The sequence below is a fragment of the Oryx dammah genome, unplaced genomic scaffold (assembly GCF_014754425.2).
Source record: "Oryx dammah isolate SB20612 unplaced genomic scaffold, SCBI_Odam_1.1 HiC_scaffold_13, whole genome shotgun sequence".
Classification (NCBI taxonomy): Eukaryota; Metazoa; Chordata; class Mammalia; order Artiodactyla; family Bovidae; genus Oryx; species Oryx dammah.
The window spans coordinates 45507781-45530704 of NW_024070197.1; the positions used below are offsets into that span (position 1 = coordinate 45507781).

At 50.0% G+C, this 22924-nt stretch overlaps 1 protein-coding gene across 5 annotated transcripts in view; it reads right to left on the reverse strand.

Moving 5' to 3' along the window:
• NOD2 (nucleotide binding oligomerization domain containing 2) overlaps positions 1 to 22924 on the reverse strand; it is a 35546-nt gene extending 12622 nt beyond the window's left edge. For 3 of the 5 annotated variants that reach the window (XR_005723342.1, XM_040253454.1, XM_040253456.1), the window contains exons 1-6: positions 17026 to 19381; positions 15381 to 15847; positions 12871 to 12976; positions 7585 to 9400; positions 1988 to 2071; positions 1695 to 1778 (exon numbers count right to left, since the gene is read on the reverse strand). Coding sequence is in view for 4 of the 5 variants with exons in the window: in XM_040253454.1 (XP_040109388.1) it covers positions 1695 to 1778; positions 1988 to 2071; positions 7585 to 9400; positions 12871 to 12976; positions 15381 to 15839 (2549 nt within the window). In the remaining variant the exon portion in view is untranslated. Of the gene's footprint in view, positions 1 to 1694; positions 1779 to 1987; positions 2072 to 7584; positions 9401 to 12870; positions 12977 to 15380; positions 16059 to 17025; positions 19382 to 22872 lie in introns of those variants that run through there. The other 2 variants (XM_040253455.1, XM_040253457.1) reach the window with 2 other exon arrangements.

Sequence of the window (22924 nt, forward strand, 5' to 3'; positions counted from 1 at the left end):
TTGGGCTTCCCTGGTAGCTCAGCTGGTAAAGAATTCGCCTGCAATGCAGGAGACCCTGGTTCGATCCCTGGGTTGGGTGGGAAGATCATCTGGAGACAGGAAAGGCTGCCCACTCCAGTATTCTGGCCTGGAGAATTCCATGAACTACAGTCCATGGCGTCAGAAAGAGCTGGACATGACTGAGCGACTTTCACTTTCTAATCATCACAACTACCTATGAGCTATGAGCTATAATTACTTTCTCCATTTTATAGAAGGGAAAACAGAGACACAGAAAACAGAAGTCACTGTATGACCCAAGGTCACACAGCTAATGAGGATTCAAATCTCAGGGATGCTGGATCCAAACCTTGGTCAGTCTGGCTCCAGAGCCCTGCTCTCAACTGAGATGCTATATTAACCCAAAACACAGACCTCTCAAGTTCTGGGAGCAGCACCTTTTGTTACCCTACAGCCCTCCCTGGAGGTTGCACCAGCCCAGCTCTGGCCACAGCCGCTCTTGGCTTCCTGAGCTGAGGGTGGCAGGCGGTGGAGGCAGAAGAGAGTCCTCAGTACAGAATGGTGCCTCTGGTGTTGGCCTCAGTAGCCCTACCCGAGACGGAGTCAACAATTTTAAAACGGCAGCTCATCCCCAAATGCATGGAAGCAATTCTTCACTTTGAAGCTGAAACTCCAATATTTGGCCACATGATGTGAAGAGCTGACTCATTGGAAAAGACCCTGATGCTGGGAAAAAATTGAGGGCGGGAGGAGAAGGGGGTGACAGAGGATGAGATGGTTGGATGGCATCACAGACTCAATGGACATGAGTTTGAGCAAACTCCAAGAGATGGTGAAGGTCAGGGAAGCCTGGCGTGCTGCAGGCCATGGGGTCACAAAGAGCTGGACACAGCTTAGCGAATGAACAACCACCACCCTGCCTCATAAACCCAGGAGGCTAGAACATCTCAAAGAGAAAAAGAAGCCAGGCCAACCCATGGACCAGCTTGGGGGATGATGCAATGGTGTCAGATGGGAAAGAGATTCCCCTTGAGGCTGAGAGGGTGGGGAGCAGCAGAAACTCAGCCTTTCCAGACTAGAAAGTGAAAGTGTTAGTTGCTCAGTCCTGTAGTTGCTCAGTCCTGTCCAACTCTTTGCGATCCCATAGACTGTAGCAGACTCCTCTGTCCACGGAATTTTCTAGGCAAGAATTCTGGAGTAGACAGCCATTTCCTACTCCAGGAAACATTCCCAACACAGGGACTGGAGCCATGTCTCCTGTATTGCAGGCATGTTCTTTACTGTGTCAGCCACCAGGGATGCTCAGCATTGGACCCACCTTTTTTGGCAACTAGCTGCCTCTGTGGTGGCAAGTGACTGCTGCATTCCTACCCCGACCCAACGCATGCTGAGTGTACCATCAGGGAATGGATCACCCCAGAGAGACAGTGACACTCTGAGACACAAGGAAGAAAAAAGGTCCTGGAAACCCTCTTCAGTCCTGGGGGCTAAAGGTCAAAGGGCAGGAAGCCTCAGCAGCGATGGTCCAGAGTTTGCTGGGGAGGTCACAGCATCAGTGAAGCCCTGTTCAGAACAAGACACTGTCCTTGTTTTCAGCGAGGTAAGGTCATATGCCCATTATGGGGCGAGACCAGACCAAACTGACTCAGCTGTGGGGACGAAAGTCTCCAGGAGTAGGGAAGCCCCAGGCTCACCTCAAAGCCAAGAAGTTCTGCTTGCACGCAAGGAGCCTGGCCATGGAGCGTGCACAGCCATCGGTCAGCTTGTTGTTGAACAGACTGGAAAGTTCCGAGAGAGAAGAGACATGGAGATAAAGCATAGTGGATGGTGACCACCCCAACCCGGGTCACTGGCTCCCTCAGGAGTCCCCTGTGCCCTCTGGCCATGCAAACATCCCAGCCCATCACTCGCTGACAATTGCTGCCCAGGCGGCATGGCTTGGGCTGAGTCTGCGGACACAGGGCCCAATGTTCACAGCCTGACTTACGCTAACTTCTGCAGCTGCTCACAGTGAAGAGCATGTTCAACCAGCTTGCAGATGCCTCGGTCTGAGATGTTGTTATCTCGCAAGCTAAACAAAAACAAAATAAAGAAATCTGAACACAGAGCCAATGAGAGAGGGAAAAAAATGGACAAAACCCCCAAAGAGACTTTTGCTTAACCCTGAAGTGCCAGCCTCTGAGCTTCTGGGAAATGCCCCAAGGACAGAGCACCCCAGAAAAGTGGACACTCCCCGTACCTGGCCAGGGTGCTAATGTCATGCACTTGATGGGATGGAGGGCTTTGGAAGTGGGGACCGAGAGCCTCTACTAAAGAACACTGGAATCCTTAAGAAGGCCCTACCTGATTGCAGGCACTGTTTTCAGCTCTGTAAAAGAGAAAGCAGCATTGCGAAAGTTCCGAGGTGAGAAGGAGCATGGGGAAGGCACAGGGAACTAGACAGGCCACCGCTGGGGGTCAGGGTGGTTACCACCATCCAGGCGACCAGAGGGAAAATCAGACAAAAGTGGCTAAGACTTTGGAAATGAGCACGCACCCTATGTCAATACTCCTGCAAGCCAGCCTCTGCCTGGTAGGTCCCTTCCAACATTTCTCTTCGGGAACTGTGTTCCCCAAAGCTCACCTGATCACAAGATCAGTCATATAGTGCTCCTAAAATAGACTCTCTGGCCCCTTCCCCAGAGCTGGTGAGTCTGCAAGTGAGGGGCGGGGCTCAGGGATCCGTGTATTTTATTCACTGTGCCCATGATTCTGCATCTTTTGGTCAGCTTGGGGCCTGACCTAAAGGTTAACACCTCAGGCTTTCTGGAGTCCCTCAAAGAAAGTTCTGATCCTGGACAGTCACTTGACTAGCTATTTGCTGGTCCCTTCACCGGTGAAAAAGGAAGGAAGGTAAAGCGAACCTCACTGGGCTCTGCTGGGGATTTAAAGAGACAGTGCACATAGAGGCCTGCGAGCACTTGGCACAGAGTGAAAGCTACCTGTAATCTGATCGCTCAGACGTATGGAGCACCGCCCAATAGTATGTTCAATCCTCTTTAATCTGATGAAGTAGGTACTATTATGATGCTCATGAGAGAGAAGGCAACTTGCTGAGGCCCAGCAAGCAAAGTGACTTCATCAAGGTGGCACAGGGGCTAAAAGATTGGAGCCTATGTGTTCCAGCTCCGTGTGTGTGTGTGTGTGTGTGTGTGTGTGTGTGTGTGCGTGTGTGTTGTGTTCAGTCGCTCTGGCACCATAGTCTCCTGTAAACCACAACGTCATGCGGCCTCTCCCTTACAGCCTGCTCGGGGCTCTTAGGTCAGATTCATGCGTGGTTGGGTCATGAAATCAACCCTGAATGTCTGGAGCAGCCTTCTTAAACTGGAAACAGAACAGGAAGGAAGAAGAGAGCAAAGTGTGCCAGGGTTAGTAAGAGAAAGTCATTTTGTGAAATTTCGGTTTGACCTATCTGGGTGCTCGCTTACACTCTCCCTCACCGTCGGGTCATGGTCCGAAAACTTTGAAAGCCGTGGCCCTAGAGTCAGAACCAGGGTCTCAAGAAATCTGCACACACGGGGCACCTTGTGTAGGGGCTTCTTGGAGCCTGAGGGTTTCGGTTGGCATGGAAACAACTTGGAGTGGGAGAGACACAGTGTGGCGCCGTGGGAGAGAAACCTCCCTCTCTTGCCCTTTCTCTCTCTTCCCCACTTCCTTCCCTCCTGTCTCTGTCTCCTTTTCCCTCTGCCTGCCTCCCTCACTCCCTCTCTCTGTCTGTCCCTCTACACACAGGAAATGCCCACTCAGCAGGCTCACGGTTGCTACCCGCCTCTCCCCCATAGCGATGGCAGTTTCAGTACTTAAGTGTGTGCAGGGCAAAGTGTGGTGGAACTTGGTCAGGGACTTTCACTGCTAATGGAAATTCAAGCTGGTTCCCACAGACCTGCAGTCTTCACAGTGTGGCCTCTGTAGCAGAATCACTTTGTTAAAACTTAAATTCCAGGGCCCCCACCTCAGACCTACAGAATAGGAATTCTGGGAACAGGCCCAAGAACCTGCATTGCCACAAGCCCTCTTTGCACACTCTGGTCTGAACACTAGAACCAGCCCACCCTCACATCTCTCTGAAAATAGAGGCAGGCCCCCAGTCTCGACCCAACCCTTCCAGGCCATGTGGGAGTCACGTTTCCCAGCCAAGGAGAAGGGGTCCACTCATTCTAGGGATCCATCTACTGAGGATCATCCAGACCAGAGGTTCTTGACCTCTTGGAGTCCAAGCACCCCTTCGAGAACTATGGGTCCACTATCCAAATGTTCGTTCATATTTCTATCAGGAAAACAGCTCCCACAGACAGGTCTCGAAATTCCTCAGTGAAAAAAAATATGATGATTCCTCCTTCCTGGGGAACTAGAGAATTGTGCTGTCATGATCCATATACCCAGCCAGACCCACTCTCCCCCTCTCCACCTGGCTGTCAGTCCTGGGGGGCTGATTCCTATAGACACCCTGCTTGGGGGTTCCCTGTGGGTTAAAGCAAGAGTGAGGAGGAGAGGAAGGGCCAGGGTTTACCTCCAGCCCTTGCCCTTCCAGGCTGCTGTGGCCTCCATCCTTCCAGGCAGCCCTCTCCACACCCAACTCTCAGCCAATAACCACTAGCCCACCCCCACCCCTTCAGGCCTTGTTGCTGGTGTTCAATCACTTAGTCCTGTCCGACTCTTTGCAACCCCATGGACTGCAGCACACCAGGCCTCCCTGTCCATCACCAACTCCCGGAGCTTGCTCAAACTCATGTCCATCGAATCGGTTATGCCATCCAACCATCTCATCCTCTGTTGTCCCCTTCTCCTCCTGCCCTCAATCTTTCCCAGCATCAGAGTCTTCTCCAATGAGTCGGCTCTTTGCATTCAGGCCTAAGGAGGCTAACAGCCCTATCCCTACTCCACCCTCAGCCCCAAGAGCCTGCATCATCCCTCTCTGCTCTTCCTAACTCCTGCCCAAGCTTTTGTAAGCTTCCCTTTATTAGTTCAGTTCAGTTCAGTCGCTCAGTCATGTCCGACTCTTTGCGACCCCATGAATCGCAGCAGGCCAGGCCTCCCTGTCCATCACCAACTCCCGGAGTTCACTCAGACTCGTGTCCATCGAGTCAGGGATGCCATCCAGCCATCTCATCCTCTGTCGTCCCCTTCTCCTCCTGCCCCCAATCCCTCCCAGCATCAGAGTCTTTTCCAATGAGCCAACTCTTCGCATGAGGTGGCCAAAGTACTGGAGTTTCAGCTTTAGCATCATTCCTTCCAAAGAAATCCCAGAGAAATCCAAAGAAATCCCTTTATTAAACTCTCCTCAAATCTCCCAACAGCTTCCTCCCTATATATTCATATTTATCACATATGTTAACTGTATCACATACATATTAGGGGCTTCCCAGGTGGCGCTAGTGATTTAAAAAAAAAAAAAAACAAAAAACCTGCTTGCCCAATGAAGGAGACTTAAGAGGAAGATCCCCTGGAAGAGGGCATGACAACCCATTTCAGTATTCTTGCCTGGAGAATCTCATGGACAGAGGAGCCTGGTGGGCTACAAAGAGCCAAAAAGAGTCAGACACGGCTGAACCGATTGAGGACCGCACAGCACATACACATATCAACTCTCTGTGATATGTTACATGCTACATTATTATTATATTATGTTTAGAAATATGTCCTGATAACAAAAGCCACCACACAGTTTCTAATAGATATCCAGGTACTTGCTCCACAGAGAAAAAAGTCTCCCCGCTTTAGTCCAGGGAAAGGTATGGCACCCTAATATAGTCAAGGAGAGGTTTGTTCCTTGCTCAGGGTAAATATAAGGTCCCCCAGAGTAGACATAAAGCGCTGGAGAGGCTGCGAGTCGATTTTAAGTTACAACTTCTGCTTTCTCAGAGGTTTAAAACAGGGAGCAGAAATCCCCTTTCAAGGCTGGAAGGGAACTTGGGAGCTTGCAGCATGCTGGCCACCTGACCTGGGCACCTCTCTGCCCTCGTCTGGCCCGTGGATGGAGACAGGCCCACGGGGGTGGGGCACAGACGTTCCAAAGTGGGAAAGCTCACAACTTTAGACGGGGGCTGAGAGCAGCAGGGCCAGGTTAAAATCTCTGCACTACATAAAAAAGTAAAAAGCAGGTGGAACTCTGTGGCCATTGTCTATCTCTTGGGTCTCCAAACTTCCATCTCACTGGGATTTGGAAGACTCTCAAGGGAGTATGGGATTAACAGGAGTGCCGCGCTGTGTGCTGTGCTTAGCCGCTCAGTCGTGCCCAACTCTTTGCACCTCCATGGACCATAGCCCACCAGGCTCTTCTGTCCATGGGATTCTCCAGGCACGAAAACTAGAGTGGGTTGCCATGCCCTCCTCCAGGGGATCTTCCCAACCCAGGGATAGAACCCGGGTTTCCTGCATTCTAGGCAGATTCTTTACCATCTGAGCCACCAGGGAAGTACTCTACCAAATATAAAATAAACAATAAGGATTTACTGTATACCACAGAGAACTATATTCAATATCTTGTAACAAACTAGAACGGAAAAGAATAGGAAAATATATAGACATATATATATGTGTGTGTATAACTAATTACTTTGCTGTATACCTAAAACAAATACAATATTGTAAATCAACTATACTTCAATTAAGAATAAATTAATAAATAAATTTAAAAAAATCAAAATGAAATCTCTCATGGGATGTAGTAACCTCTCATTTGAGGGTAGTTCCTAATACAGACACATATTACACCAAACTTTGCCTGTGACTTCAAGGCTGCCATGGTGCCTCTGAAGCCCATCCATAACACAGGTTGCTTGTGGGGAGCAGAGACTGATAACGAGAAAGCTATCAATTGTGAATCTCAGTTCTGCCATTTCCTGTGTGATCCTGGACAAGCTACCTTGCTTCTCAGAGCCTCAAATCAAGGATGCTGGGGATAATAAGGGCTTCCCAGGTGGCATCAGTGCCAATGCAGGAGACATTAAGACGTGGGTTCAACCCCTGAGTCGGGAGCACCCCCTGGAGGAGGGCATGGCAACCCACTCCAGTATTCTTGCCTGGAGAATCCCATGGACAGAGGAGTCTGGCCCGCTACAGTTCATGGGGTCACAGAATCAAACACAACTGAACCAACTAAGGACGCAGAGCACGGGGATAATAACATCCCTTCCTACAGCCCAGGGTGGTTGTTTCGATTAAAAGATAATTCTGGAACTTCCCTGGCGGTCCCATGGTTAAGACCCCATGCTTTTTATGCAGGGGATATGGATTCAATCTCTGATCAGGGAACTAAGATCCCACCTGCCTCACAGAGCAAAAAATATTTAAAAATAAATTAAAGCAGGCAATTCTGGGGAAAGTGTAATACAGTGCCTGGCACACGGGCCATTCCATAAACTTCAACTATCCTTATCATAAGTTGAATCTAAGGTGCAGACTGGGGAGGGATCTCTGCTAGGTCTTTGCACAAAAGAGACTGGGCCTGGACTCCTGGCTCCCAGCATAAAGGGGGCTCCCCTACCTGCACCAGTATGGCAGCATTCCCACAGTGCCCAGCCAGCATCACCCAACATCACTCACTAAAGAGCTTTGCAGACGCCCAGGCAAGGCAGCAGCTGCTCCACGCCGATGTCGCCCACAGAGTTGTGGTCCAGCTGCAGGGCCACAGGCCGCCGGAGGTGGCGCAGCACGAAGGCCAGGGCGGCACACTCGGCCGGGCCCACATTGCAGAAGGTCAGCTTGAGGTGCCCAACGTTCAGCCTGCGCACAGCCTCCTGCGCCAGCCGCTCCTCCTGCATCTCGTACAGGCTCCGGATGAGCCAGAGGAAGCTGGGCAGGGCATGCATGCTCTTGGCCTCACCCGGCACGGCAGATGGGATGGAGCGGAAGTGCTCGCAGAGGCTGCGGGTCAGACACCGCCGGACACAGTCCCAGCGCCGGAGCAGGGCTGTCTCAGAGGCCTGGCACTCGGCCAGCAAGCTCCGGTGCTCCTGGGACAACAGCCCTGCCAGGAAGGCCCCTGTGATCTGGAGGTTGTGCGGCTCGGCCCCCTGCAACAAAGCAGCCACACTGCCCTCTTTGCATCGGGAGCCCCGCAGGAACCATTTGGGCAGCACCCAGGCCAGCGGCGAGCTTCCAGGCCTGTGACCTTGGAAGAGATGTCTGAGCGAGGATGGCAGGGTGTCGGCACTAAGGGCGAGGTAGAATGCAGCAAAAAAGCACTGGAAAGTGATATGCAGAAATTCCAGGGGGGCTGTACTCCCGGGTACAACCCTCTTGGCATGCACCAGGAAGCCAAGAGAAAGGTCCTCACTATCGACGTGTGCCGCCTGCAGCTGTTTGGCTGAGAACACGTAGCAGCACGTGCCCAGGCCCCTGAGAGCCAGGTGGCCAAGGTGCAGGAGTGTGGGGAGCCTGCCCTGAATCAGGCTGGGTCCTGGGCCATGGGTGGCTAAGGGTGGGGGGGAAGCGTGCAGCAGAAAGTGCCGCAAGATTAGCAGGTACATATCTGTGGTGGTCTTTGGGGTCCCCCGGCCCTGCAGCAACAGCTCCTCGTGGCATCTGGACACCATCCAGGAGAAGACGGGCAGGTGGCACAGGCCGTGCAGGGCCGAGGTGGCTCTGAGCAGGCAGAGGAGGCGGTCAGCCACCCCAGGCTCGCGATGCCGCTTCCTCAGGTACAGTTCGATGCCCTCTTCCGAGAAGCCCTTGAGGCTGAGTTCCGTGCGCATGTGCTTTCGGAGGCTCGCTGATACCGCGCCTGGACGGCTGGTCAACACCTTGCGGGCGTTCTTTAGCAGGTTGCCCTGCAGAAGGTTGAAAAGCAGACTCTGGACTGATGTGGGGGCGGTCGGACAGCAGTGACGCTCCCGATCCGTGAACCTGAACCTGAACTCATCAAAGCCGTCGAAGGTTAAGAGGATGCGCTCAGGGTGGTCAAGGAGGACCTGGAAGATATCCTGGGGGCCAAGGTCGGGCCAACAGCAGTGTTCGAAGAGCAGCGTCTGCACGGACAGCGGTTTCACCAGGCACTGCAGCTGCCGGCAGCTGAACGGGAAGACGAAGAGAAATTCCTGGAAGGCCTGCCCTGAAGCCCAGAGCAGGTGCAGCTGCTGCAAGAGCGTGCTCTTGCCGCTGCCCGCCTCACCAACCACCAGCACAGTGTCCGCCTCTTTGTTGAAATGGTCACGGGTGCTGAAGAGCTCCTCCAGGCCTAGGGTGGTAGGGCTCTGCTGTGAAGGTCCAGCCATGCCCACCTCCATCTGGATTTCCAGAACATTCTCTGTATACACGTCTTCCAGGCAAAGATTCTCTGCTCCATCATAGGTGCTCAGGAAACGAGACTGAGCTGATATAACGGTCCTCAGCTTGGACATGTACTTCTTACAGGCAGCATCTGGAAGACAAGAAGAAACAGAGGAGCTGGGACCATGGTGAAAATGGGACCTGATGAGGGGTGGGCTGCCTCAAGGAAATGAGATGTGATGCATGGGCAGTGCCCGTCCTGGCTCTCCACTCACAAGCCATGGACTTTGAGGTTGGTCATGTAACCTTCCCGAGACTCAGTTTTCTCCTCTGTGGGATGGAAAAAGTGGTGGTCCCTACGTTTTGCAGGTAGGGACCCATGTAAAAACTCGTGGATCAATGAAGATAATGTTCTTTGTTCAATGTCCAACACGAAGTGCTCAAAAGACATCGCCTAGCACCATTATCGTTACTGACATTGCAAAGAGCTGTAGAGAAGATCAGAAGCACCGGGCTGGGATCAGAAGACCTGCATTTTGATGTCTGTCCCGCCATGTTGGTTCAGTAGACTTAGACAAGTCCCCTCACCACTCAGCCTCAGCTGTTCTTTCTAAAGGGAAACAGAAGGCTTAAGGACACAGGAGCTCAGTTTCTGAAGTCAGATATACCTGAGTTTGAAATCTGGGTCTACCATCAACTTGGGCAAGTGTCTCATCCTTTCTGGCTTTAGCATTCTTATCTTTAAAACTGAGAACAAAGCACACCTTGAAGAATTGTTTTAGGAAGAAATGAGAAAAAAAAGATTTTATTTATTTATTTTTTGCTTTGATATTTATTTATTTATTTTTAATTTATTTTTTATTTTACTTTACAATTCTGTATTGGTTTTGCCATACATTGACATGACTCCACCACGGGTGTACATGCGTTCCCAAACATGAACCCCCCTCCCCTCCCCTCCCCACAACATCTCTCTGGGTCATCCCCGGGTACCAGCCCCAAGTGTGCCGTATCCTGCATCGGACATAGACTGGCAATTCGATTCTTACATGATATTATACATGTTTTAATGCTATTCTCCCAAATCATCTCACCCTCTCCCTCTCCCTCTGAGTCCAAAAGTCCACTATACACATCTGTGTCTTTTTTGCTGTCCTGCATACAGGGTCATCATTGCCATCTTTCTAAATTAGCTGTGGTACATATACACAATGGAGTATTACTCAGCCGTTAAAAAGAATACATTTGAATCAGTTCTGATGAGATGGATGAAACTGGAGCCGATTATACAGAGTGAAGTAAGCCAGAAAGAAAAACACCAATACAGTATACTAACACATATATATGGAATTTAAAAAAAAGATTTTAGAAGAACGGTAACATGCAGTTAACTCTCACAGAATGATGTTTATTATCATTATGATTACTGGAAGCAGCAGGCACATCAGTGGCCCCTCTAAGGCACCCACATTCTAATTCACAGCATGTGTGACTATGTTAACTTACTTGAAAAAGGGATTAGACAGATGTGATTAAACTAAAGACCTTGAGATGGGAAGCTTATCCTAGTTTATGTGAGTGGAGCCAGCAGTGAATGGTATCTGGGCCACTGGGGAGCCCAGATCAAGGACCTGGACAGTATTCCCTAATCAAGATCTACTTCCCCATCCTCTTCATACAACCGTCTACAATACAAGTTCTCATGTCTAGGATGTGTCCGCAGGGGTGCTGTTTTTCCTTTTGTTGTTGTTGTTCAGCCGCTAAGTTATATCTGTCTTTTGGGGACCCCATGCACTGCAACACGCCAGGCTTCCCTGTCCTTTACTATCTCCCAGAGTTTGTTTGTAGTCATGTCCATTGAGTTGGTGATGCATTTCATCTTCTGCTGGCCTCTTCACCTTTTGCCTTCATCATCCTCATATTATACCAACATGAGCAAACCACTCCCAGGGTCAGGGGTTAGTTCTTTTTATAGGAAATTGAGAAGTGATGGCCCAGAGCCCCAGGCGGTAGGACCACAGAGTATCACAGCCTCACTGCCCCCAACCAGGTACTGACCCATTTGTTCTCAACTCAAAGGCTAAAAGGTAATTCTCACAGAGAGCTCTGAGCACACTGAATCTGTATTTACGGCCATTCAAAGGACAGGCCCTGTGATTGTTGTTTCCTCTCTGTTCCCAAAGCTGATGACTATCTTTGCCCTTAATGCCACCTGGATAAACTAGGAGCATTGAATGGAGACTGCAAAATATATATTTTTTCCTAATACTCTGATATTGCATCCAGGATTTCCAGCTGCCAACAATCATATCAAAATTCTCCAGGGGAAAACATTTTCTCATTTTAGAAACAAACACATCAATTGTCACCTTTAGGAATCTTGCACCATGGCACAATGTTAACCATGTGTGAACAGCCAGCTGAGGTTGATGATACCAATAGCAAATATTAACCAAGGGCTAAGCAGGGTACCATGCTCGGAGCTGTGCATCTCCTATCGTGTAGTGATGTCTGCGTTCTGTTCTCAGGTGAGAGGGCGCAGACCCAGATGCCAAGCACACGCTTCCAGGCATCCTTCCTTCAGGGGGCAGAGCCCAGGGTGATAAATCCATCTGTCAGCACCATGCACAAGTCAGGGGGCCTTGAGGGTAACGAGCTTTCCTAACGGTGATAGGAAAATAAGACACACGAGGCCTGCATCCTCTCTTTAAAACCAATGAGCTCTTCTCCCAAGAAAAGAGGAAGCATAGGTGCAGATGGTCTAAAACCAGATCCATCCTCCCCTACCTTGTTACTCAACCTCCCTGCCCCAGTTTCCATATCTGCAAAGTGGAGGAAATAATACCTGCTTCTCAGGGTTGTTGCCAAGGACAGACATCATAAATAAAGCACTTGGCAGGATGCCTGGGATGTTCGAGCTGTGCTGTCTGAGCCTCTCCCATTCCTGAGTTGGGTCGGTAACCATGTGAGATGAGAGATATCACATTATCTAAATCCATTTGGCTTCTAAGTTTCTGATGATGAGTAGCTAAACTGCAGAGATCAAGAGATACCAGCCATCAAAAAGTGTTTCTGTATCTTTCCAATACAAGTAACGAGAGAAGCGCCAGTAAGAAAGGCCAGTATTAGCCCTCAAGACAAGATTGCTCAAGCGATCACTCTGCAGGGTAAAAAGAAATAAAAGCAAACCCTAACAGTACATACATTAATCCTCCCAACATCCCATTGAGACAGTGTTGGTGTTGTTATTGTTGTTTAGTCACTAAGTCATGTCTAACTCTTTTGCAACCCCATAGACTGTAGCCTACCAGGCTCCTCTGTCCATGGGATCACCCAGGCAAGAATACTAGAGTGGGTAGCCATTTCTTTCAGGAGATCTTCCCATCCCAGGGATCAAACCTCCATTTCCTACATTGGCAGGTGGATTCTTTACCACTGGGCCACCAAGGAAGCCCCAAACAGTGGTGATGTTACCCTTAAAATGAGACACTAAGTTTTAGGGAGGTTTGCACAGCCAGTGAGATTTTAGCTGACAAGTCTTATGCTGATGTTTTTGCTCTTCACCATGAATCTGAAAGTCTTCCTTTCCTTTTCTGATAACTGAAAAGAACACATATATACCTTCAAAAGGCAGGGCCAATGGGACCGGTAATTCCTGAATACACTGTAGAAGAAAGGCAGCCAACCCATTCGCCTTCACTGTGGCAAGATCAAGGAGCCTTCTTGCCTGTGAGGAAAGCAAAAGTCATTATTTATCCAGAAAGGCAAATGGAGAGGTGTGAGAAGGTCTCTACCAACTACGGCAATGCCATGAGCCCCTCTCTTCCACCACAATGAAAGGCCAGAAAAACATCTGTACAGTAAGATGCATTTAAAGAAGTCAATGCAGTATCAGGTGGTGAAGTGAACACTTGAACACATATCCAATGTGGTTTCCTCTTAAGACTCATTGAAAGAGTGAACAACTTAAAAAAAAGAAAAAGACATAAATCTATAAACCTACAAGAATGGGAAAAATAATTCTTGGAAGATGAAAATCGCTTGAATGAGTAGCGATTTCTTCCAGTCTCTGTAATCACCACAGGGACTACAGCACAAGGTACAAAGGTATGTTTCAGGTGCGCTCGTGATAGAGGTCCAAAACACAGCTGTTCTAAGACACTTGAACATAAATACTATGAACACTTTAAAGCAGCCTTGAGCAGGCTTACTCCATGAGTCTCAATCAGCTTTGCCTAAACTCACTCGAACACCAAACACATACTTCAAAAACAGACAAAAATCAAAACTACAAAGTCCCCTTGACATTTTGAGACCATACACATTCCTTTACTTAGAGCAGTCTTATGGCTCCTCCATCTTCTGAAACATTGCTCAAACATCATCAGTGATTTTGCTCTTCAAAGATGCTACCAATAAATTACATACGAGAGCTTCCCAATAGAAGCAAAAATTGATGTGAACTAATTTTTCAAGCAAATGTTTAAAATTCAAATGAGAAAGCAGACAACATTGTAAATGAACTACACTCCAATAAATCTTTTAAAATAACATTATTACAAAATAAACAATGAAGTAAACCCACTCCATCCTAACACTGCAATGTATTCCAGTTCATTCATTCATTTAATAATTCATTATTTCATTAACAAATATTTCTTGAGTGCCTACTATGTACAAGGTTCTCAGCACAATAAGCTTTAAGACAGAAACTGGTACATAGTAGGCATCAAAATAGATTCATATGATTTTAATTACTTAATTAAATTATAATTAATTAATTCAATTAATTAGTCAAAGCCCTGGGTTTAGCCCTGGCCGTCTCATTAACTACTGTGAGCTTTTTCTCACTTTTCTGAGACTTAATTTCCCAATCCATAAAGTGGGCGTAGTGACTATTCCATCTGCACTACAGGAGCCCTGAGGGTCACTCTTTGGGAGAAAACAAAACAAAGAGCTTCAGAAATACCCCAAAGACATTTTTCTGTTCTTGTGGAATGGCATCTTCTGAGGCAGTTATCATAACCCTGAATGTTTATGAGCTAATGCAATTTCATATAGAAGTCCTATGTGGGCATTTAAACTACATAAGTACATAGTGTTTTGAATTAATTATTAAACACAGATTTAACTTAATAAATGTTTGTGATCTGTTGAGCTGTTAATTTGAAGCAGACGGCACTGAAAGTGAACAAGTACAGAGCATCACCAGTTACAGAACTGATAGTAGTAAACAGTGAGCTGATGAGCGCTTGGTGGTGGCTTAGTTGCTCAGTCGTGTCCGACTCTGTGACCCCATGGCCTGTAGCCCACCAGGCTGCTCTGTCCATGGGATTTCCCAGGCAAGAATACTGGAATGGGTTGCCATTTCCTTCTCCACAATGAGTGCTTACTGTGTGCTAGGTACTGTTCTAAGAGTTATATGGCTCACCTCATCAAATTCTCCCAAGACCTTACTGATGTTTCCCAGATGAGGAATCTGAGACAGGAGAGATTAAGGAATGAGAGCTTCCACAGAGAAATCTGAAGTCACAGGCCTTGAGCCTGCATCATCCTGACTTCAGAATCCAAGATGCTCACCACCACATAACAGCATCCCGCATCAGAAGTGGCATGATACCAAAAAGCTACAGCAACTTTTACCTTCCCAGCTACCTTATTTATTTTTATTGATTAACTTTTGCCACACCATGCAACATGTGGGATCTTGGTTCTCTGACCAAGGGATCAAATTTGTGCACCCTGCAGTGGAAACATGGAGTCTTAACCACTGGACGGCCAGGAAAGACCGCTGGCTCCCAGGTGACACAGAGGTAAAGAATCCCTATGTTAGTGCAGAGACAAAGGAGACTTGGGTTCGATTCTTGGGTTGGGAAGATCCCCTAGAGAAGGAAATGGCAACCCGCTCCAGTATTCCCACCTGAAAAATCCCACGGACAGAAGAGCCTGGTGGGCTATAGTCCATGGGGTCACAAAGAGTCTGACAAGACTGAGCACGCAGACACACACGCACCTTTAAAAGAGGAGGACTATGACCCACAAGTCCCCACAGGCCTGATTTCACGAACTAGTCTCAATAGCTAAGCACACTTTTCCTCCGAAATGTGACGAGCCAAGAGGGAGGTGCTCACCCGCTGGGATGACGTGAAGATGGGCCGCCTGATTTCGTCAGTTTCGTACTGGCTGATGAAACCCCGCTGCTGTGTCAGGCCCAGCACACCCTCCACGTGGCCGTAGAGTCTCCTGACGATGGCTGGCCGATGACTCTGCAGGTCACGCGCTGGGTGCGGTGAGTGGGGGTCCCAGGAGCTGGGAAGTTCGGGGGGCTGGCTGTCGGCCTGGGCCTCCCGCACAGCTGCAGTCAGTTGCTCACAGCCCCAAGCGCCCTTATTCCAGACGGTGTCCAGGAGGCGCCTGGCCAAGTGGGAGATAGGCTGGCCCACGAGGCTAAGCCCCTCATAGTCCTCCCAGGAGAGGACTTCCCGGGAAAGCAGCCGGTCCACAATACTCTCAAAGCCCTCCAGGGACCCCGAGACCAGCAACTCCACCAGCTGGCTTCTCTGTGTCTGAAAAGCATCTTGTGCGCACATTTCACAATCTGGGAGGAGAAAGAGGTCAGAGCAGGGCTTCTCAGAAAGCAGGCGGAGGGTAGTGGAGAGGGCAAGTCTGCCCCACCCCGAGGCCAAGGCAGCCACGGCTGTACCCTCAGACACTACCAAGGCGAGCTCCCCATTGTACAGATGTACAAACTGAGGCTCCGAGAAGGCAAACTGGCTTGTGGTCTCACAGAGGATCTGAAGCAGCCAGGAGTTAAATTAAGGCCCCTGGCTCCGACATCTACGCATCATCCCTGGTTTAACAAGTTTATGACTTCCCTGGTGGTTGAGTGGTTAAGAATCTGCCTGCCAATGCAAGGGACACAGTTTGAACCCTGGTGCGGGAAGATTCCAAATACTGCAGGGCAACTAAGCCTGACACAATTACTGAGCCCGCACCAAAAAGCCTGCACGCCGCAACTGCTGAAGACCGTATGCCCTAAATAAAGCCTGTGCTCTGCAACAAGAGGCCACTGCACCGGGAAGGCAACATGCCGCCACTACTGTGGCCCCCACTCACTACAACCAGAGAAACCCCATGGGCAGTAGTGAAGAATTTTTGGTGCCCTGTCAAAAATAAATAAAATTCTTTAAAAAAATTTAAAAAGGATTCCGTTAATATTAGGAGCAATGTCTCCCGAGGAATCGGGGAATCATTTCTCAACGAGAGGTCCCTTCTATGCTGGTTGGATTCACGCTACCATAGCTCTCTCTTCAATAATGGCTAATGTTTATTAATTAACCACATATACTGTGTCAGGCACCATCCTAAGTGCTTTCGATTAACCCCGCCAACCACTCTGAATTTGGTACTAGGATCAGCCCTACTTTACATATGAAGAAACTGAGTCAGAGAAGCTTGGTGACTTTCGCAAGGGTTGAGGTAGAGCTAGGATCTGAACCCCAGCAGAGCAACTCCAGAAGGCGTGCCTTTCATTCCCTTGTATTTGGGTTCCCTAAAGAGGCCCAAGCCCAGACCTGTGTACATAACCCACGGCGACCCCCAGGGGCAGACCCAGAACACTGCTGTAAAGATGCCAACCCAGGTGAAGTGAAAGCATTTCAACGCCTATGGCCTATGGATGCACTGACTCCCATCTACTGCTCCCCTCCCCAAATGCCCAGGCCCTCCCCCGCCCCCACCACACACCGTGCGCTGTCTCCTCTGCCAATGGCTTACTCTGGGCTCAGCCCTCAGACTCTGGGTCCTGGGAGTCCGTGGGAAGCGATCTCACAGAGCTCCAAGCCCTGGCAGGATCCCCACGCAGCAGAGAAAATCTCGCAGCAGGTTCCCTTCTGTGATGGTCACGGAGTCCAGGGATGTGGGCTGCTGCAGTGCCCACAGAAAGTGAAAGTGAAAGGACGTAGGCATGGGAACCGAAGAGGAACTCCAGCATCTGTCTACAAAAAGGGACATTCCAGGAGACTCAAGGGAGCAGACGCCAAGGGGCTTGGAAAGGCTGCCTTTTCCCTATTGGTTCTTTATGTGCCTAACTCCCTTCTTGGCCCAAGTAGAAGCCTGGGTTTTACTCATCCTGGCATCTCTAAGCCTGGCATGGAGCTGGGCCACGGGAAAGTACAGTGGGAATGTTCATGAATCAAAAATCCACTAAAAAGGGGTGGGGCTGGAACATTCTGTACCCGTCCTCATATGCCAGCCAAAGGAAGGGAAAGGAGAGATCGCAGCTCAGAATCCTGCCAACATGTAGGCTGGAATTCCTGTGCTGGCTAGATGAGGAAACTGAGGCAGCCAGGTGGCCCACGTGTCTGGCAGCTTCGGGGGCTGTGAATCCCCAATGCGGAGGCCACTGTAAACCAGAAAGGAACACAGTTCTCTCTGGCCAAGCAGGCCTCCTCCCTGTGCCCAGTGCCAAGCAGAGGAGTCCAGAGGATGGAAGTGGGGAGAGGAGAAAGGAGAGAACAAGACGGGGTAGGACAGGCTCTGGGCTTGACCCTGGAGTGGTTCTCGGCTATGAAAACACCAGCTCCATCACCACGCCTGCCCAGGTCCTCCAGAAACAGCCCAGAAATGGGGTCTGCACTTCACCTTGAACCCAATGCCTAGAAGACACATGTGCAGCCAGGAATTAAAGAAGCTGAAGAGTTCAGATGAGATAGGACACTGCCTACCCCTCTCAACAAGAGGAGGCCTAAGGACAAACAGCGGCTCTCTCCTCTACATTGGGAGAATCTGGATCACTCAACCCCCGACCCCCAAAGATCATTAGGTTCAGAGTGCACGCTTAGTTGCTTCAGTCGTGTCCCACTCTTTGTGACCCTACAGACTGGAGCCCTCCAGGCTCCTCAGTCCATGGCTTAGAGTAGGCATGGCCAAGCCATCTGCAGGCGGGCCTTACGTGGCACAGGACTGGCAGGTCTCGATTTGCCCACAGACCCTATGTGTTTCCTGGGGAAATCCCCTACAAGATGGGCAGAGGCCAGAGTTGGCCAAGCAGATGTGAAGAATTACGTAATTCTCACCAGTTCTGGCACAAAGCTTTCGGCCTCCACCATGACCTACACAGAGAGACCCCACCAAGCCTAATGATCTTTGACACACCTTCAGATACGCTCACCCACAAGCGGACGAGCTACAGCTAAGCTGGGGCCCTCCACAAGCCCGCCAAGTCTGGGTCAGCCGACAGATGCTTGAGGCACGCCTATTAGACTTGTGATGTCAGGGTAGCCGGAGAAGGAGGCAGGCCCTAGCCAGAAGGTTTGGCAGTCTCTCCTCCCATCAAGAGCTGGAAAGTCCCATCTCTGTCCTAGCCTTCTTCCAGATACCTCAGAGCTGGGAGAACCTCCAAGAATCAATCTTGCCAGCACTCTGTGTCTAAGAAAGCATTGTCCTTTCTCATCCTAAACATCCAGAGCAAAATACCTGGCCTGTTGCTGTCCTCACTAACCAGTACAGGAAGTTCCTCATCATGTCTAACCGAAGTTTTTCCTGCTTCAGTTTAAATTACAAACGATAGAAAACAGATGTCCACTCAACACCTATTTCATAAAAACTGTCCCTAAAATCCTACCTCTTGCCCCTTTATTCCCTGCCCAGACTGCCCCTCTTCAGACTAAATCAATCAGCCTCTCTCCATTACCTTTTCTTCTTCACTTCAATTACTGCAACTTTGAGGTCATTATAGTCTTTTCTCGAGGAGGGTACGGTCTATGCAAAGAAAGGGGCATTTCCTTGCTGAAACAGAGGGTCAAGTGGAAGGGGCAACCCACACGGGGCCCCCACTTATCCCCAAGCCTAGGGCAAGCCCTGACCCCTCCTTCCTTCGTGAGACACAGCTGGTCTGGTTTTTCTGGAACCCTGAACCATTTGATTTGCCTAAATTTGATTTGCCATTTGATTTGCTGAAATCTCAGCCTGCTGGACAGCTGCAGATAGGAAAGAGAGGGAGGCCCCAGAAGTTTGCCTTCTGAGCTGTCCAGCTCTCATCAGGGGCCAGGCCTCCCCTGGGGCACTGGACTTATCGCCCCCTCACTTACTGCAGCATGTTCCATTCTTGCCCCCTTCACCAAGCTTCTCAGCAGCACATATACATAATGTAATTTCTCCACCTAACCCCGTTTCTCGGCCCCCTTCACAGCAGGACTCCTGAGCTGTCGTCTGTACTGCTCTCCTCAAGCTCTCCCCTCCTGTCCCCTTTGGCATCCAGCTTCTTTTGTCATGGCCCCTGGTGACCTCCAGGTTGCTGGATTCTCAACCCTCACTTGCTGGCTCTGCCAAAGGCATTCGTCATCATCACTCCCTCTCTTCTCCCTGAAGCATCTTCTGTGTTCCCTCCAGAACACCCCCAACTCTCTGATTTCTCCTCCCATCTCACTGGCTGTTCTTTTGTCTCCTTGGCTAATTCCTAATGCTGCGAGCTGCAGAACTCCCTGGTGGGACCTCTTTTCTCTGAATGACTCTCTCCCTACGTGAGCTTGTGGCTTTAAATACCAGCTATCTGGTGATGATGCTCTAAATTTTATTTCCAGCTCCAATGTCCCCACTAAGCTTTTCCAACTGCCTAATGGGATGCCCAACCTAGATAGCATATTCAAAAGCAGAGACATTACTTTGACAACAAAAGTCCGTCTAGTCAAGGCTATGGTTTTTCCAGTGGTCATGTATGCATGTGAAAGTTGGACTGTGAAGAAAGCTGAGCACCGAAGAATTGATGCTTTTGAACTGTGGTGTTGGAGAAGACTCTTAAGAGTCCCTTGGACTGCAAGGAGATCCAACCAGTCCATTCTAAAGGAGATCAGCCCTAGGTGTTCTTTGGAAGGAATGATGCTAAAGCTGAAACTCCAATACTTTGGCCACCTCATGCGAAGAGTTGACTCATTGGAAAAGACTTTGATGCTGGGAGGGATTGGAGGCAGGAGGAGAAGGGGACGACAGAGGATGAGATGGCTGGATGGCATCACCAACTCAATGGACATGAGTTTGAGTGAACTCCGGGAGTTGGTGATGGACAGGGAAGCCTGGCGTGCTGCAATTCATGGGGTCGCAAAGAGTCGGACACGACTGAACTGAACTGAACTGAATGGGATGCCCAATGGGCATCTCAGACTTCACAAGCACAAAACCAAACTCCACCTTCCCCCTAAACAGGTCCCATTTCAGTCTATGAAAAAGAAAAGAAAGTGTCAGTCACTCAGTCATGTCTGACTGACTCTTTGCGATCCCATGGACTATAGCCTGCCAGACTCTTCTGTCCATGGAATTTTCCAGGCAAGGATACTGGAGTGGGTAGCCATTCCCTTCTCCAGGGGATCTCCCCGACACAGGGATTGAACCTGGGTCTCCCGCATTGTGTTTCCAGGGAAATCCTATTTCAGTCTATGCTCAGCCCCCAAATCTCCCAGCCACCTTAGACTCCCCCTTTCTCTCAAATCCCCAATTCTATCACCCCCTACCTTCAAATATATCCCAAATCTGAAAATCTGATATTTTTCATCATTTTTCTGCCATGGGTACAAGCCCCCCATGGTCTCTCCCCAGAATGACAACAGTGGTCCCCTCAGTGGTCTCCCTACCCTTCTGACTTCACCTCCCTACAGCTTCTCTCCTGCCCACAGCCAGATGAACCTGCTAATCCCTAAGTCAGAGCAGGTGATGCTCTGCACAAAGACCTCCAGTGGTTCTCAGTGCACTCAGAGTGAAAACCAAAGCCCTCGAGGCGGCCTTCAAGACCCCACCCCATGTAAGGGTCCCCACCTCCCCACCCCTTACATCTCTGCACTCATTTCCTACTCATACTTCACTGGCTCCTCATCTACCCTGCTCCAGCCACACTGACCTTGTTCCCAGAACAAGCCAGACCTGCTTCCACCTGTCATACTTCTGCCCCAGGACCTTTGCATATGCTCTTCCCTCTGTGGGCACACTGTCCTTTCCCCCCAGTTATTCACAGAGCTTCCCCCTCACCTCCTGTAAGGCTTTGCTCAGTTGTCACTCTCTCAGAGAGACCCTCCCTGACTAAGCTGTATAAAACCACAATGCATGTGTGCTAAGTCGTGTCCAACTCTTTGCAACCCTGTGAGCTGTAGCCTGCCAGCTCCTCTGTCTATGGGATTCTCCAGACAAGAATACTGGAGTGGGTTGCCGTGCCCTCCTCCAGGGGATCTTCCTGGAGACCCAGGTCTCCGGCGTTGGCAGGCGAGTTCTTTACCACTAGCGCCACCTGGCCCCATACATCATCCCTCTTGCCTGCTTTCTTTCTCTCTATAGCACTTATTACTACTACCTGAGATGTCATGTATTTACTTATTGACGGCTGTCCAACTCCTTTCCAGAAAACGAACCCCACGAGGGCAGAGAATTTCATCTGATGTTTTCTTTGCTGTACCCTCAGTGTCTCATCCAGTGAACTGATCAAGACTGTATGAACGAATAAAAAAAAATGGATTTCCTCTGCATGGTTCTAGGAGCCAGAAGTGGAGCCAAGGGGTGGAATCTGCAAGCCACAGATTTTTGACTAAATGAAGTCAGAGCTGCAGGACGCTGAACAGTGTTTCTTAAGTAATGAGCTCCCCAACACTGAACATATGTAGTTGAGGGATCGTGCACTGGGTGGGAGGTTAGCAGGCTAGATGGGGTCCCTTCCAGGCTCAGATCTCAGAATGTTGATTGGTGAAGGGGATCTGAGTGACCAGTCAATTTAGGAACAGAGTGATTAGGAAAGTGAAGCAATAGGAATGTCTTCACCAATGGGGTCCTCTCCCCTCTATGGAACAAGGACCCTGTTTCCAGAGAACAGCCTGTGGGGAGATGGAGCCCACCACTGGGAGAAGCCCAAGAGCTCGAAAAAGAAGGAGAGAAGCAAGAACAGACTGGGAGCCAAGGGTTCAGCTGGGGGAGCCCTCCTGGAGGAGATGGAGGAGGCGTTTGAGTTTGTTGCAAAGCAAGGAGGACCAGATGGCTATTCCTCAACAGGAGGAGAAAACGAGAGGATGAACAGCCCAAATATGTGGAGCTGGCAGGCCCTGGTGTGTGTGGGTCTGGGCAGAGATAGGACTGGGGATGGGCAGGGGTCCCCACACCCAGCAGTGAGGAGGTGGAGGCAGGAGACTCCCACGACAGTTACCAGGCCACAGGCAGGGTTAGAGAGCATCCGGGCTCTCTCATTTATACCCATCCACTCACAAGCAAGGTGAAACTGGGGAAACTGAGGGAGAGAGGAGGAGGTTGGACAGAAAGTAGCTCCCGCTCAGAAGTCTGAAGCCTGGCCGGCCGGCGCCTCACAGCTTCACCGTGGACTTTCTCCCTACACACAACCTCGACCCCCAAATCACACCTGTCTATGGAGCTCAGAAGCTCCAGGGACGGAAGTTCCGCCCACGCCGCTCCCCCTCTAGCCTCCTCACAGTCCGCCAGGAGGCTCCCCAACCTCCAGACTCCAGGACTCCCGAAGGGGACACCGAGGCAGCTTCATCGCGAGCCTGGCGGCCTGGACGGCAGTCAGGTGTCCCACTCCCAGGAGCGGGACCCTCGGCACCCACCGTCCCTTGAGCTGGGCTCAGGAGCACTCACCCCTGGCAACCGGGTTCCTCGATGCAGCTTGGTCTCCACTCGCCGGCTCCGC